General features: G+C 42.3%; 1 protein-coding gene across 3 annotated transcripts in view; it reads right to left on the reverse strand.

Moving 5' to 3' along the window:
* ASZ1 (ankyrin repeat, SAM and basic leucine zipper domain containing 1) overlaps positions 1 to 5,163 on the reverse strand; it is a 42,485-nt gene extending 37,322 nt beyond the window's left edge. The window contains exons 1-2 of one of the 3 annotated variants that reach the window (XM_033059156.1): positions 5,040 to 5,163; positions 3,974 to 4,076 (exon numbers count right to left, since the gene is read on the reverse strand). In XM_033059156.1, coding sequence (XP_032915047.1) covers positions 3,974 to 4,076; positions 5,040 to 5,144 — 208 coding nt within the window. In that variant the 5' untranslated portion in view covers positions 5,145 to 5,163. Of the gene's footprint in view, positions 1 to 3,973; positions 4,080 to 5,039 lie in introns of all 3 variants that reach the window. The other 2 variants (XM_033059157.1, XM_033059155.1) reach the window with 2 other exon arrangements.
* Positions 5,164 to 13,974: the final 8,811 nt, after the last annotated feature.

Raw genomic sequence — 13,974 nt, forward strand, 5'->3', positions numbered from 1 at the left:
TATTAGTCCTACAGTGACCATGGATAATCAAAAATACTTCTCCAGGAAAAAAACACTCCAAAAAACCCTCCAAAACTATACTAAGAAATTTGTGACAGTTAAGCTACGTGCACACTTTTTCATGCAAAATGTGTGCTTTCCCTGTCTTGGTACTATGTCAAAGATGTGCTCAGTGTAGCAATATGAAGTCATTAAAGCTGAGGGACTAACTACTTTACTGCTCTAGGATTGATTTTTTAATTTCTTAAGATCCCTGGAATCGTAGAATCAATAAAGAGGTACCGATTCAATGACAGCTGTGTGTTGAAGCATTCTAACACCTGCAAGCCACATAATTTACTATCAAATCTCCTTAGCAATGTACACATACTAGCTGCAGTTAACAAACATAATAGCACACTGGCCCATCTGCAGTGTGCAAAGCTTCTCATTGAAGCCCACATAAGTTCTACAAGGGGAGCCAGCAAATGTCCTTTAGCAGTCATATCAGAACTTCCTTGTAAGTCACTTCAAGAATTTAGCGAGTGTGATATTCAACAGCCCACTAAAGTAATATTTGTAAGAAAAAATATACCCAGAAATTGCCACACTGTCAACCTGAAAAAGTCTCTCTTCCTTGTAAGAAGAAAAGCAGTCCATGTAACTACAGCTGCCATCTAGAGCTTTTAAAAAAATACGTATCAGAACAACAGTGACAAATTATCTATCTGGCAGTTATATATAGACTTGATAAAACACTTGAGAAGGCACTTTCCTCAATGCTTTCTTTACATGTGTAGCAACTAGTATCTGACATGATGCTGGTGCTTTTTCCAAGTTCTAGAAGTAGAATGGTTTATCTGGCAATATGTTGTTTGTCCTGAATAGTCTCCTACCATCTTGGTACTAACTGCCTTGAAGTACCACTTATAAAGTCCCAATGCAAACAAGTTGCAATCCCAGAGGAAGACAAAGGACAACTGAAACAGGAACAGTTATGGGGTTTCTTGGCTGTTTGGTTATAGAGTTGTTGACTGAACCACAAATGCCTAACCTTGATGACTACTCAAGTACATTATTACTCTCATTACACGAGCTGTTACTGAAATAAGCAGTGTTAGTTCAGCATTTAAAAGGCTCTTGAGAAATCCTTGAGATTTTTCTCCTTGAGATAACAGTGAAGCCCAGAAAAAAACTGTTAAAGTGAAAATCAGGTCAGATTCAACAGCTAGAGAAGTGATGCTGCCACACTCCAGAACAGCAGGTCTAACCCATACCAATGTGCATTCCCAGCAGGCACATGCACACACACACAAACAGAGCACTTCTATGAACACAGCAGCACTGGTGCCTTCCTGTCATCCATCCCCTCCAGCTGCTGGCACCACAGACACATGGGCCTCTGGTCCCACTCCTGTGACTGGCACAGCTTTCACTCAACCCTGTCTCTACAGTCACTTGGTCCCCAGGCACAAGGGCCTTCTACAGCAGAAGTCACATGAAGAATATGAATAATAATGAAGCAAAAGAACAGCAAAGTAAGAATTGCATTCTTTCTGTGACTATTACTGTTTCTTCCATATCTCTTTCAGATACTTTCTTGACTGTGGCTAATAATAGCTAGAGTAGAAAGGCTGTTTTCACAGAGAAAAACGTAACTCTGCTAAATAATTCCATTTTTGACACCAAAAATACAAGGTCTTGACTTTCCTTCAGTTAAAGAACAGCTCTTAGTGCTGGAATCCATTCACATTCAGACACCATTTACTTGAGACGAAGTTCTAAAATGCTTGATTCTGTAAGACTTTTCTCCAATAGAAGTATTGATTTAAGTCTGCCTGCACTTAGGTCTGCCCCCACACGACCTTAAAGCTGAGTCATATTAGAGCTGCTGATGCCTCCCTGTGCTGGGCCAGCTATAGTGGTCACCTGACTCAGGGTTCAGAGTTCTAAACCGGCTGAAAAATTATTCTCACACAGTAGGCACGCTCCCATTCCTGTTGTTTACTACTACTTATAATTCCCTGAACTAGCTCACAAAAGATGAGATGAACTCCAGCACTCATTCAAAGATGTAAGTCGAATAAACTGTTGAAGGAAAATGGAGGATTTGACTGTAGTTACATCTTTAATCAGCCTAAACTGTCATAAGGTGATAACTTTTAATCCAATTTTAGGAAACAGAACACATGAATTACATGGTGTTGAGTACTTTACTCCTAAAGCAAACCAAATGTCCAAATCACCTCTGAAGGTGCTACTTGCTTGCATTACTTTTTGTGATATGTACTTCAGAAACTTTTTCCTAAGGTGCCATTTAACAGAAGTGGTAAGGAAAAACACTGTGCTTGTCCATCTCCTAAACAAGCTCTGTAAAACTGCTTCAGCATCAAAAATATTACAGCAAAAGCTAACCAAGCCAGAAAACAACACAGTCTCACTCCACCTGAAAGAACAGCCCCAACTGTTGCTAGGAAATCCACTTCCAACACAAACCTTGAGTTTGGCTGACTGCTGGTAGCAGGCCTCCTACAAGCTCCACCAAACTTATACTAAAGGTATTTCTGGAGGCAAAAATTTAATCTGAACACAAATCCCCTCAAGGACAATGTTACCTTTCTTCAGAAAGACCTCCATAATAGGCACTGTGTTCTACTGCTTTGCAGAACAGTACTGGATGAGTCAGAATTTACTGTTGATCCCATTATAAGGAAATTACATATTCTTCTATAACACTGCCTTGTTCACTTCAGGAGACAGGAAACTAGACTACATGGATCCTCAGCCTGAATCTGTGCTCTTACAGAAATCTACTATCATGTTCCAACAACACAGAACTGTCCACTGTGTAGCAGGCAGAAGCAGAGAAAGTGCACTATTGCTGCTTGACTGCAATACAATTTTAAATGGATGGTGTAGCAAAACAATTGAGCAATCTGATGCACAGACATCACTGAAACTCTACCCATAAATAAGAACATATTTTTCTCAAAGCAAGACAGACGTATTTCAGTTCGTGCGATAGTTTTGCTTAATTTAAAAAGAAAACCATTCCCCCATTGTGGTGAGAAACAGTTGGCTTCTAAAAGGGCAAATAATGTCATTGTTTCAAAACTCAGAAAAGCCCATTCCTAACCAAGAAACTACTCTCTTTCCTAAGACAGATTTTCCTCAGAGAACAAGCTCTTGGTTACTATATTCTCCTTGCTTGCTGAAGCAGAACTTCCTGACAATTATCACTAGGCAGGTCAACTCAGCTATGCAGTTTCTGATTGCCCTGGATGCTTCAGTAAGTGATCCAATCTTCCTAACATTGATTAACAAACACATTAAAGACAAATACTGAGTAACAAAACAGGGAAAAAGGCTTTCAGTGTTAAAACAGTCTACTTTTTAGTGACAAATGCCACAAAAAGCCCATTAGACCTTTCAGAATCACAAAATCTTTGTTCAGCTGATGTTGTCAGGACAGCACTATTACCTAGGGCACATACCAAACACTTAACAGTGCTGTGAAGGGGGGAAGGGAAAAGAAAAAAAAAGGGAAAAGGAATTTCCAAATTGAGGGAACATTAAAATAAAAAAAGGTTAGCCTCCCCTTCTTACCCCATGTTGTACAACCTTCAACACCAAAGACCACCCACTGAATTCTCCCCCTCAATTTAAACCACCTCTAGTTCAGTGCTTGTAATTGCTATTTGCATGTTAAAGATACATCTGAAAACAAACTTATTTCACAGTTCAAACATAGTTTTCTCAATTTCCAGGGCTCCTGAAAAAGGAAACATATATTAGAAGGAATGTGCCAGAATACCGAATCTGAGTCATTGAAAAAGTAATTTAGTATTTCAAAAGAATGTGTTGAGTGCATGTAGGAACATGTGAATGTTTCCAGTAAAGGATATAAAATCTTGTTTTAAATGAGAAAGTTTAGTATTCTTGCTATAATTCAATAAAATAAAGCTCAATAAAAATATTCAACTTTGTAACTGACTTTCCTCACCCGAATTTAAGAGCTCTTCAATTAATGACACATCACCACGAAACAGAGCCTTCTTTAATGCCTCATTCTTGTCCACCTGCAACATTTGATCCAACTGCTAGACAAACAAAGAAAAATTAAGTCAAAATCTGGAAACTGTCTCAAGGTAAAAACAATATAGCTTGGTTTCAGTATAAAAGCACTAATAATCTCTGAAAGGACACAGCATAGAAGAAGAGAGGAAAAAGCAACATAAAACTCTTGTTCTTCCATCTTTGTAGATCTATATAGGGTCTACTACAAAACCTAAGTTTTAAAATCAATTTTTCTGAGAGGTTCCATTCTCTGAATATAGAAATATCTTCCTTCTCAACAGACCAGTTATCCTCCCACACCGCTCTCAATTCTACTTACCATAATTTGATTTCAATTAAGATTCTTTTTCATCTTATGACACTAGAAAAACTTTGCAATGCATTTATGTACCTTTTTTTTTTCTGTACATTTCACATATTTCGAAGTATAGTGTTAAAAAATACAACCATCAGATATGAAAGTCTGAGTTTGAGTGAAGGGACCTCAATGACAAGCTGCCAGGCCCAACAGCACAAATCCACTGCTGTGAAGGGTTACAGTTCCTGTCACCCTAATTCTGCGGTGACAGAGGCATCTGCAGTGCTGCATCATAAACGCTCTGGCTGAAAAAAGCACTGACCAAAAGACTCGTTTATGCATCAGAAAGTTGCCCAATTTAAGTTTTTTTTCAAAAGCAACATAGATTTGCTCTCTATTAAAGCTGCAGATGCAGCTGAAGATTGCTGCCGGAGTTATATATCAAGTGTACAAAACATTTACATACACCGGTGAGCAGAGAAATTATTATTCACTAGTTTCCTTAGAGACAGGTATGAATGAAGTTGTCTTGTATCATAAGTTTTTAACTCCCATCATTATACCTCAAAAATACGCAATTTTTACAGCTCCCCTCCCCTCACGGTTCCAAGCCGAGGCCGCCTCCCTCCCCGAGTCCACCCGGCCACGGCTGGCGGGCCCCAGGTGCAGGGAGCCTCGGCCCCACCTGCGGCTCGTGCCGCACGACGCCAATGTCCCACTCGCCGTCGTCGCTGTCGCTGCCCTCGTCGCCGCCCGCCACGATGCGGGACGAACAGAGCACGGCGGCCATGGCGGCTCCGCAGCCACGCGCGCCGCCACAGCGCAGGCGGTCACGTGGCCGGCGCGGCCGCTTTCCCGCGCTCCCGTGCCCCGCCCCCGGCCCCGCCCCTCGGGCCGCGCGGGGAGCGCCGGGGCGGGAGCTGTGCCCGGGCACGGGAGGGGAGTGCGGGAGCGCCGGGAGCGGGAGCTGTGCCCGGGCACGGGAGGGCAGTGCGGGGAGCGGGAGCTGTGCCCGGGCACGGGAGGGCAGTGCGGGGAGCGGGAGCTGTGTCCGGGCACGGGAGGGCAGCGCTGGGGGGCGGGAGCTGTGCCCGGGCACGGGAGGGGAGCGCTGCGGAGCGGGAGCTGTGCCCGAGCACGGGAGGGGAGCGCTGCGGAGCGGGAGCTGTGCCCGGGCACGGGAGGGCAGCGCGGGGGGCGGGAGCTGTGCCCGGGCACGGGAGGGCAGCGCGGGAGCGCCGGGAGCGGGAGCTGTGCCCGGGCACGGGAGGGCAGCGCAGGGAGCGGGAGCTGTGCCCGGGCACGGGAGGGCAGTGCGGGGAGCGGGAGCTGTGCCCGGGCACGGGAGGGCAGTGCGGGGGGCGGGAGCTGTGCCCAGACACGGGAGGGCAGCGCTGGGGGGCGGGAGCTGTGCCCGGGCACGGGAGGGGAGCGCTGCGGAGCGGGAGCTGTGCCCGAGCACGGGAGGGGAGCGCTGCGGAGCGGGAGCTGTGCCCGGGCACGGGAGGGCAGCGCGGGGAGCGCTGGGCAGCAGTGATCCGGGGAGGGCGGTTCCCGGCCGAGCAGCGGTGCTCCGGGCCGGGCAGCTCCTTGCCGGGTGCCAGGAAACAGTGACAGTGTTGCTGTAAGCACGCAGGGCTGCTTTGTGAGTGCTGGGAGACGCAGCAAAGCCGTGTGCGAAGCTGTGTCTGTGGCTGGTCTGTGTGTGCGGATCCAAGGTAAAGGACGCGGGTTCCTGCCTTTAACTGCTGACGTCACTGGCACGCTGTTTGCACGCCGTCACCCGCAGCAGGCAGTGACGTCACTGGCGTGTGCGCACGCCGGTGTCACAGCCGAGCCCGGGATGGGGACACCGCGGGAAAGCTGAGCAGCAGCCGCGTGTCATGAGCCAGGCTTTCGACCTCCAGCCTGGCTACACAAGGCGTTGCTCTAAATCCCAGAGCTGTGGTTACAGTTCTAACAACCGCTAATGATGTCTCATTCATCGCGAGGTTCCTGTGAAACTCTCTGAAGAACAAATGAGGAATGACGTTCTGTATTTCATCCGCAGGCATCGTTGTTCCTTGACCTCATCTCAGACCTTGTCCCAGGTTGAAATGAAATTGAGGAGTTTGGTCTTTGGAAAGAGTACAAAATTATAAGTGTAGTCCTTGTTCCCGTGACAGTGTAAAAATGTAATTTTGGCAACTTAATGTTAACAAAAATTACCTTCATTTTGATCAGAAGGTGGCTGTGAAAGTTTATTTATTTATTTATTTATTTATTGCTTAACTTTTGTTTCTTAATGCAATGCAATGTAAGGCAACTTTTTCTATGTTGGGATTTGCTGGTTAGCTAGAGTTATGCTAAGAATTTATACCATTTAGAACATACTCAGTGCTATAAAAATTGCATTTATTAAAAAAGAAACCTGCATGGTCTGCATATTTCAATTGTGCCCGCTTGATTTTTTTTTTAAATAGCTGCAATTTCTGGATTTTATTTGCTTGTCTGTTAAATATGACAACCTGTTTGCATTAAAATGCAGTGAAAGTCAGATTATTAACAACGAGAAACTCTAGTGTAAGAACTAAGTGAACATTTTGAACTAATTCACATGGGAGAAACTTCCAGTTCTGGAAACCCGATAGAAAAGCAAACCCCCTTCTTTTCACACAGCCTCCCTAGAGCAAAGGTTGCTAAAATTGACTCAGCTGTAATACATGCTTCTAAAGGCTTAGCTTTATATGCTTATTTTGGATTTACCTGTATACACTAAATCTCTGTTTAAAATATTTTGGTAATGAAGATATAATGTTTACCATGTCTAATATTTCAATGGTTTTGTAACCATGTCAGCTCTTATAAAATTGTAACTTTTATTCTAAGTTTTCAGGTTTTTTTATTACTGGTCTGAATATTTTTTGTTTTCTGCAGAGGTAAAGTAGTATTTATGCCCTTTTTGTGTAGCTTCTCTATATCTGTATTGAATCTACCAGTACTCAACTTTATAATAACCATAACCAGAATCAAGCTTCCATATTATTATTCATTTGACTTAGCTGTCAGCTTAGAAGATGGACTTGCTAGTAGAATTTATATCCCCAGCAGCTAAACTCTAAAGACAACTGAGTGTGATGTTTTACAATTGATACCACATGTTTCAAGAAAGTTATTTCAAACTGGTGCTGGTACTGTGAATAAAGTTATTACCTTTAATATGCTACCAGTTGTTTAGTATTTGACAATTGCGATTTATTTGTACTGGTTCAGGTTTCAGATTTGGTGATGGCTGGTTGGTTTGTGATTTTTTTTTTTCTTTTCTCTGCATTGTAACCCAATCAAATTGAAATGTCACAACAGACACTTGAAATGCAACCTGCATGCTGATGCTTTCTCAAAGGGCACCACATTAAGGAAGGTTATTTTCATTAACAGCCCTGATAGTACCTAGTATTAAAAGAAAAAAATCCCACCTCTTTTTAAAGCTCACAGTGTAAAAGAACCTTGCAGACAGTGTACCCAATTGCTGTTTCAAATGTGAACAAGACAATCATACAGAAGCTGTAAGCAGGTGATCTTTCCTTTTGTGTTTGCTTGGTACTGTAAAGCAGACGTTGTTGATGTAGAGTCTCTTCTTTTTCACATTGTTCTTACTCCTGCTTATTTGTGACGTTCATTTTTCAGCTAGGGCAGATTTATTTTGGTTGACAGCTTGGTCAGTCCTGGCTGTCATCCATACTTGCCAAATATCAGTGTGTTTTTACTTACTCCTATGGAACATTTCCCAACATCTTTTCCTTGTTGCTATGCAGGAGGTGATTATAGAATGGCTCAAGCTGGGAAAATTGTAAGAAATCCTCATTCTCAGAGAGGCTTAGTAGCTCTGGGTCTACAGAATTGACAAATTACCAGAAAATGTTCAGCTGGGAGATGGTAAACTAGCAGATGTAGCAGTTCCATGGATAAGAGCTGTACAGCCAGGAATTTGCATACAGTAATTTCACGAATACAAGCCACACCGTTTTGACCAAAATTTTGCTCCCACACCAGAAATGTGGCTAATACTCAGGAGCAGCCAATATGTGAATAATTTTCTGACATTTTCAACCTCGGGAGTGCAAACCGAGTCAGTGCATACTGCAAAGTCAAGCACCTGCCAGTAAAACCCTGCATTTACGCGGTTGTTACAAATTGATACTCTGTTGTGCGGCGGGTGGAGCTGCTCCGTGCAGGTAGCACAGGGGGTGAGGAAGGCGGGCAGCTCCCTCCTGCTGGCCCCGCAGCTCGGGGGGAGGCAGGGGGCTCCGTGCTGCTGGCCCCGCGGCCTGGGGGGCTCCCGTCCCCACCTCCCACCGCCGCCGCAGGAGCGGGGCGGCTCCATCCCCGCCTTCCATCGCCGCTGCAGGTGCCAGCGGGCTCTGTGCCCCTCCTACCACCGCGGGGCAGCGCCAGGCCAGGGCGAGCAAGCCCAGTGGCAGCGTCGGCCAGCCCTGAGCGGCCCCGCAGAGTGGCAGCACCGAGCTGGGCCGCCCAGCCCTGTCGGCAGCCCCGAGCCCTCATGGCCCGAGCCGAGCCAGTAAACCCCGCCCTGTCGCGGTTCTGTTACTATTTGGCAACTTTGTTGCACGCGGGTCCTCCCTGCTTACGACAGAGCGGCTTATACTCAGGTGCGGCTTGTGTATGGACAAAGAACGAAATATTTGCCAGCACCCAGCAATGCGGCTTATACTCAGTGCGGCTTGTATTCGTGAAATTACTGTAATTTTAAAAAAAGTCCCATAAAGTAGCACAAGTGATTGCAATTTAATAGGTAGCATTCATGAAACAAAGTAGTTTATATTGTCCTGGATGAATTTTCAGCTGACTTGTAAATGGCTGTTGCATCTTTTATATTTTATATTTAAGGTATTTTAAGGTATATTTAAGTATAAAGATGGATACTTATTCTCTAAAAAGCACTCAAGCGGTCTGTGTTCTTTCTGTGATCTGAAATCACCCCTAGTGTTAAATCAGTTTTAGTTTTGCCATCCTGAAATTTTTTTATGAGATACTGTCCTGCAGCAAATTGAGTTCATACTTATTTCAGTCATTGTTCTAATGGACTTAAAAAAATGAAAAGCATTTCATTTTATCTGTTTTGTTTATAATTCATTTTTATAGCTGTGTTCTTCCTTTACCAAATCTATCTGGATGGTGCCTGATGTAAATTTTCAATCTACTGCCAAATACATGAGTATTAATTACATACCAACTGATTTTCTGTTTGTAAAATTTGTCTTCAGGTGGAAGCATTAAACCATTGTCAAAATTCCCCATACTTAGTGGGGAATTCATGGACATGATATAAACCTGAGTCTCCTGTTGTGAAAATTTCTCTTATTATGACAGTACTGTATAAAAAAACCCCTAGAACAAGAATTAGGATGTTGCAGATGCTTTCTTTTATTTTAATGTCACTCAGGAAGATTTTAGGCTTCTTTCTGTATAACCTAGAAGTTTTGGTCTGTGTAGCAAGTCCATGTCAGAATGATTCCTGATATTACTAGATGCAACCTCTCTACAAAAAATTCCTCATTCCTCCACTATCTCTACTCTGTTCTATGTTGTTTCGTCCCCTTAATCTTAACTGGCAGTACTCCCACTTCGTTATCATGGTGAGTACCTCCTTGTTTCAGCCTGTTGACACTCTGCTGGTACTCAGGCAACCACTTGTAATAGTATTGCCTGTCTCTTAGAAACTCAAATGTTTTAATTTTCTAAGGGCAGTTTATAACGATCAAGTGCTGCTTTGAGCTTTCTACACCATTTACCTTTTATTCTGATGTCTCGCTTTGTCTTATCACTTTCATCAAGATAGGTTATCTGCATATCTCAATATATTCATATATGCAATATTTTTATTGGTTGTTACATTCTTATTTTGCTTTGACCATTTCAAAACAAATATGGCTTCTGGGAAAAGGGACTGTTTTTGAATCAAAATATGGTTTTGCTTTATCATGTTTGATGGTTTGTAATTTTTTTCCTCTTTCTTTTCTTTTGTTAGCAAAGCATACAATCTTATTGTCACTTCTTTGTACTGAATGGCCTTGCTATCATGGTTTACCACACGAAGTTAAGCCTTTGGTTATCTCTTACTTTTGCAGCTGCTGGGGCTGCTCACCATGTAGTCTCTGGGCATTGTGGGAACTCTCACACATATATTGTCTTCTGGACTTGTTTTGTTTGTGTTTATTAAGTCAGGATGGTATTTTATATTATGGTCAATGATTCTGGCTCCCCAAAGCAATACTAGTAATTCAGAGCTCCTAAAAATAGTAATTCAGAGCCCATCACTGAATTCCTAGGATGTGCTAACTGGACTTTGCTACTGATTCCCTTAATCTCATCCATCTCTTCCAGCAAAGTCGGCATCTCCTTTACATCTGCTTTAAGGTCTTCTCTTCAAGAGTGATTGTGTTTCTGTCCACATCCCCAATGGTATAAACTAAAATTGTTACAAATGCCAACATTTGAATCATGACAACATACTGTGTGGGAAAACCATTCAAAGATGTTGTACTGTTTTCTAGCTGTCTTATATTTTCATTCTTATTCTACTCTCCAAACTTATGTGTGAAAGTGTCTACCTGTGGAAGAGACTTTCATGATAATTTTAGCTATTCTGTCACAGCTGGTCCAAGTAACAGGAAACTGTAAGTCTTCCTCTTTGGGCGTATGGGAGCAGGTATTTATTGGGGATCCCTTATTGTCTTTGGTTGACAGCAGACTGAACGTGACCAAGCAGTGTGCCCACATGGCCAAGGCCAGTGGCATCCTGGCTTGGATGAGAAATAATGTGGCCAGCAGGACTAGGGCAATGATTGTCTCTCTGTACTTGGCACTGGTGACACCTCAAATCCTGTGTTTAGTTTTGGGCCCCTCACTACAAGAAAGACATTGAGGTGCTGGAGCATATCCAAACCTGGTGAAGGGTCTGGTGCGGAAGTCTTCTAAGAAGTGGCTGAGGGAACTGTGGTTGCTTAGCCTGGAAAAAAGGAAGCTCAGGGGAGACCTTATTGCTTTCTACAACTGTTTGACAAGAGCTTGTAGTGAGGCAGGGTTTAATCTCTTTTCCCTGGTAAGAAGTAATATGATGAGAGGAAATTGCCTCAAGTTGTATGAGGGAAGCTTTAGATTAGTTATTAGTAAAAATTTCTTCACTGAAAAGGTGGGCAATCTTTGGAACAGGCTACCCAGGGAAGTGGTAGAAATACCATTTGTGTAGTGTTCAAAAGGCATGTGGATGTGGTATTTGAGAATATGGTTTAGTGGTAAACACAGCGGAGCTGTGTTAATGGTCGGACTCAGTGATCTTTTCCAACTGTAACAATTCTATGATTCTAAAGTGATGATTATTGAGCTTATAGTAAAATGTTCCTTCTCTCTAGTAAATCCCTGATATTTAAATGGCCATTGTCCAGCCTCCAGTGTGCTCATATAGAATCATGGTTTTACATACGATCCTGTATATGTATCTGCAGCTCTTTCTCCCTAGGTCTCTAACTACTGACATAACTCCTTCATTCAAGTTGCTGTTGCCATAGACATAACGGTTCTCTGGTTATAAAAACCTCATTAGTTTCAGTGTGTAAAATCCACAGGCACTGGTATATTAAAAAAGACACCTTCTGTCTAATTGGTGCAGTAAAATACTCAGCAGTTCCTATCTACTTTGATACTGTAAAATTCCCCAAGCCCTAATCATCCTATATACCAGGACTGTCCAGGTTATTGAAGATAGCTCCTTCCTTGTTAATGCAGCTATATAAGCTGCCAACAGCTGTTTGATCTAGATTTCTTTCTCATAATGCTTTCCTACAAAGCCTACCTTGCACTATAGTTGTGGAAACCGAATTGCTTATGAGGTTCTGCACTCCAGTGGTTAAGAACTCCAATTCTGAGATTTAGTTTCAATCTTTGTAATGTGATTGTACCATTTTCTCATCTTCAGTCATAAGAAACACTGCAGTATGTTACACTCATGTATCTAGAGCAGCTTGTGATATTTCTGCTGTTTATTTTAATCTGTCAGATTAAAAAACAAAAACAAAAACCAAAAAATAAACAAACAAAAAAACCCAACAAAAAAACAGTGGAGCATGTTACATGCCTCTTAGTCTATTGCGTGTTCTAAGTATGTGTTCTATTAAACAGCAGTCTTAAAACCATCAATGTACCTGTTTAGAGAGAGGGGTAGACATACTGAGAAAGAAAGTACATTATTGAACTTGTTTTGTTCTTGGGCTAATAATTTCTATGTAGCAAAAATTAGTGCTGAAAGTAACAGTAGAAATTACACATTGTGTATATGTTCAGGTGGTCAGTATAGGCAAGTTCTATTTTTCCAAAAGTCTTGAATCTTTTCAGGACTCTTTTTGATCAGTTTAAGTTAGCATTTGTAATTTTTTATATGTATATTTGATGTTCTATATAAAGAACACATGATTGGAAAATAGGTTTTCACTGAAGTATTAAACGTCATCTAAGTCTCATCTATGTTACCTAAACAGCATAGCATGAGTATTTACAAATAAATCTGAAGACAGCAGTATTTGTTCAAAGAAACTACTTTTTTAAGGAATTAATGTGACTTTTAAAGCGCATTTTAGCTTGAAGAGCATTAGGCTGGAAAAAAAGGCATTAAATTTCTTCATTACATTTGGAAGCAATTTTAAGGCTGTCTATGCTTTCAAATAATTTAGAATATTTTTTTTCTCTTGCTTGCTCTGTTTCTACTTTTGGTATGTAAATGCAGCTTCTGTTTAAGTTACATACCACCTACTTGTTATTCTGACCTCTTTATTTGCATGTGTTAGCAAAATAGTCTTGTTTTACCTGCCCATGACACCGCTGATCATTTTGCAATGTTGTAAGGTTACACCTTTGAGGTTACAAAGCTGCAAGTCACTGTGTGGAAAAGAATATCACAGCCAACAGCAGAGTGTCACATCCTGTGGCGTTGTGGCTGTTAACTGGCAGGTGCCTGGCCAGAGCCCCAGACAACTCAGGGACCACAGTGTGTACGAGTAGGTATTGAGAATGTTTATTCCCACAGTAAGTCATTGCAGCTCCACTTCTTGCATGCCTCTTTAGATCTGTATTAGTACCAAGAATTAGTACCTGAATTAGTACCAGGATTTTTTTTTCATCTGTTCTCCAGATCTGTGAGACAGAAGGTGGTGCATTGACTACAGTGTCACAGTAAGAGCAAGGCATTGGCATGGTGTGCTTGAAGGGCAGGATTCCTCTGAAGTAATCATTCCTAGATGGTTTCTAGTCTCAATGCTTGGTTCTAGTATCCATACTGTCTAATTTCAGACTTTTCATTTTTACTTAGGAAAAAGCAATAAGCCATCTTTTTGGATTACGGAAAGTTTTCTTGATTGTAGTTTTTGCTGACATAACTTTGTTTATTTGAATACTGCCAACAGGAAGTCCTCTGCCTTGTCTTGCTCAAGTGAGTGGCCTTTTTCACACTGAGGCATGTAGCTTCAATTCCTATACAGATTGGTTTTGTCTAGATGTCTCTGAAATTTAGACTCATGGAGGAAAAAGTTCACAACCTGGGAACCTGTCTAAGATATACCAGCAGGTAA

The sequence above is a fragment of the Catharus ustulatus genome, chromosome 4 (assembly GCF_009819885.2).
Source record: "Catharus ustulatus isolate bCatUst1 chromosome 4, bCatUst1.pri.v2, whole genome shotgun sequence".
NCBI classification, from domain to species: domain Eukaryota; kingdom Metazoa; phylum Chordata; class Aves; order Passeriformes; family Turdidae; genus Catharus; species Catharus ustulatus.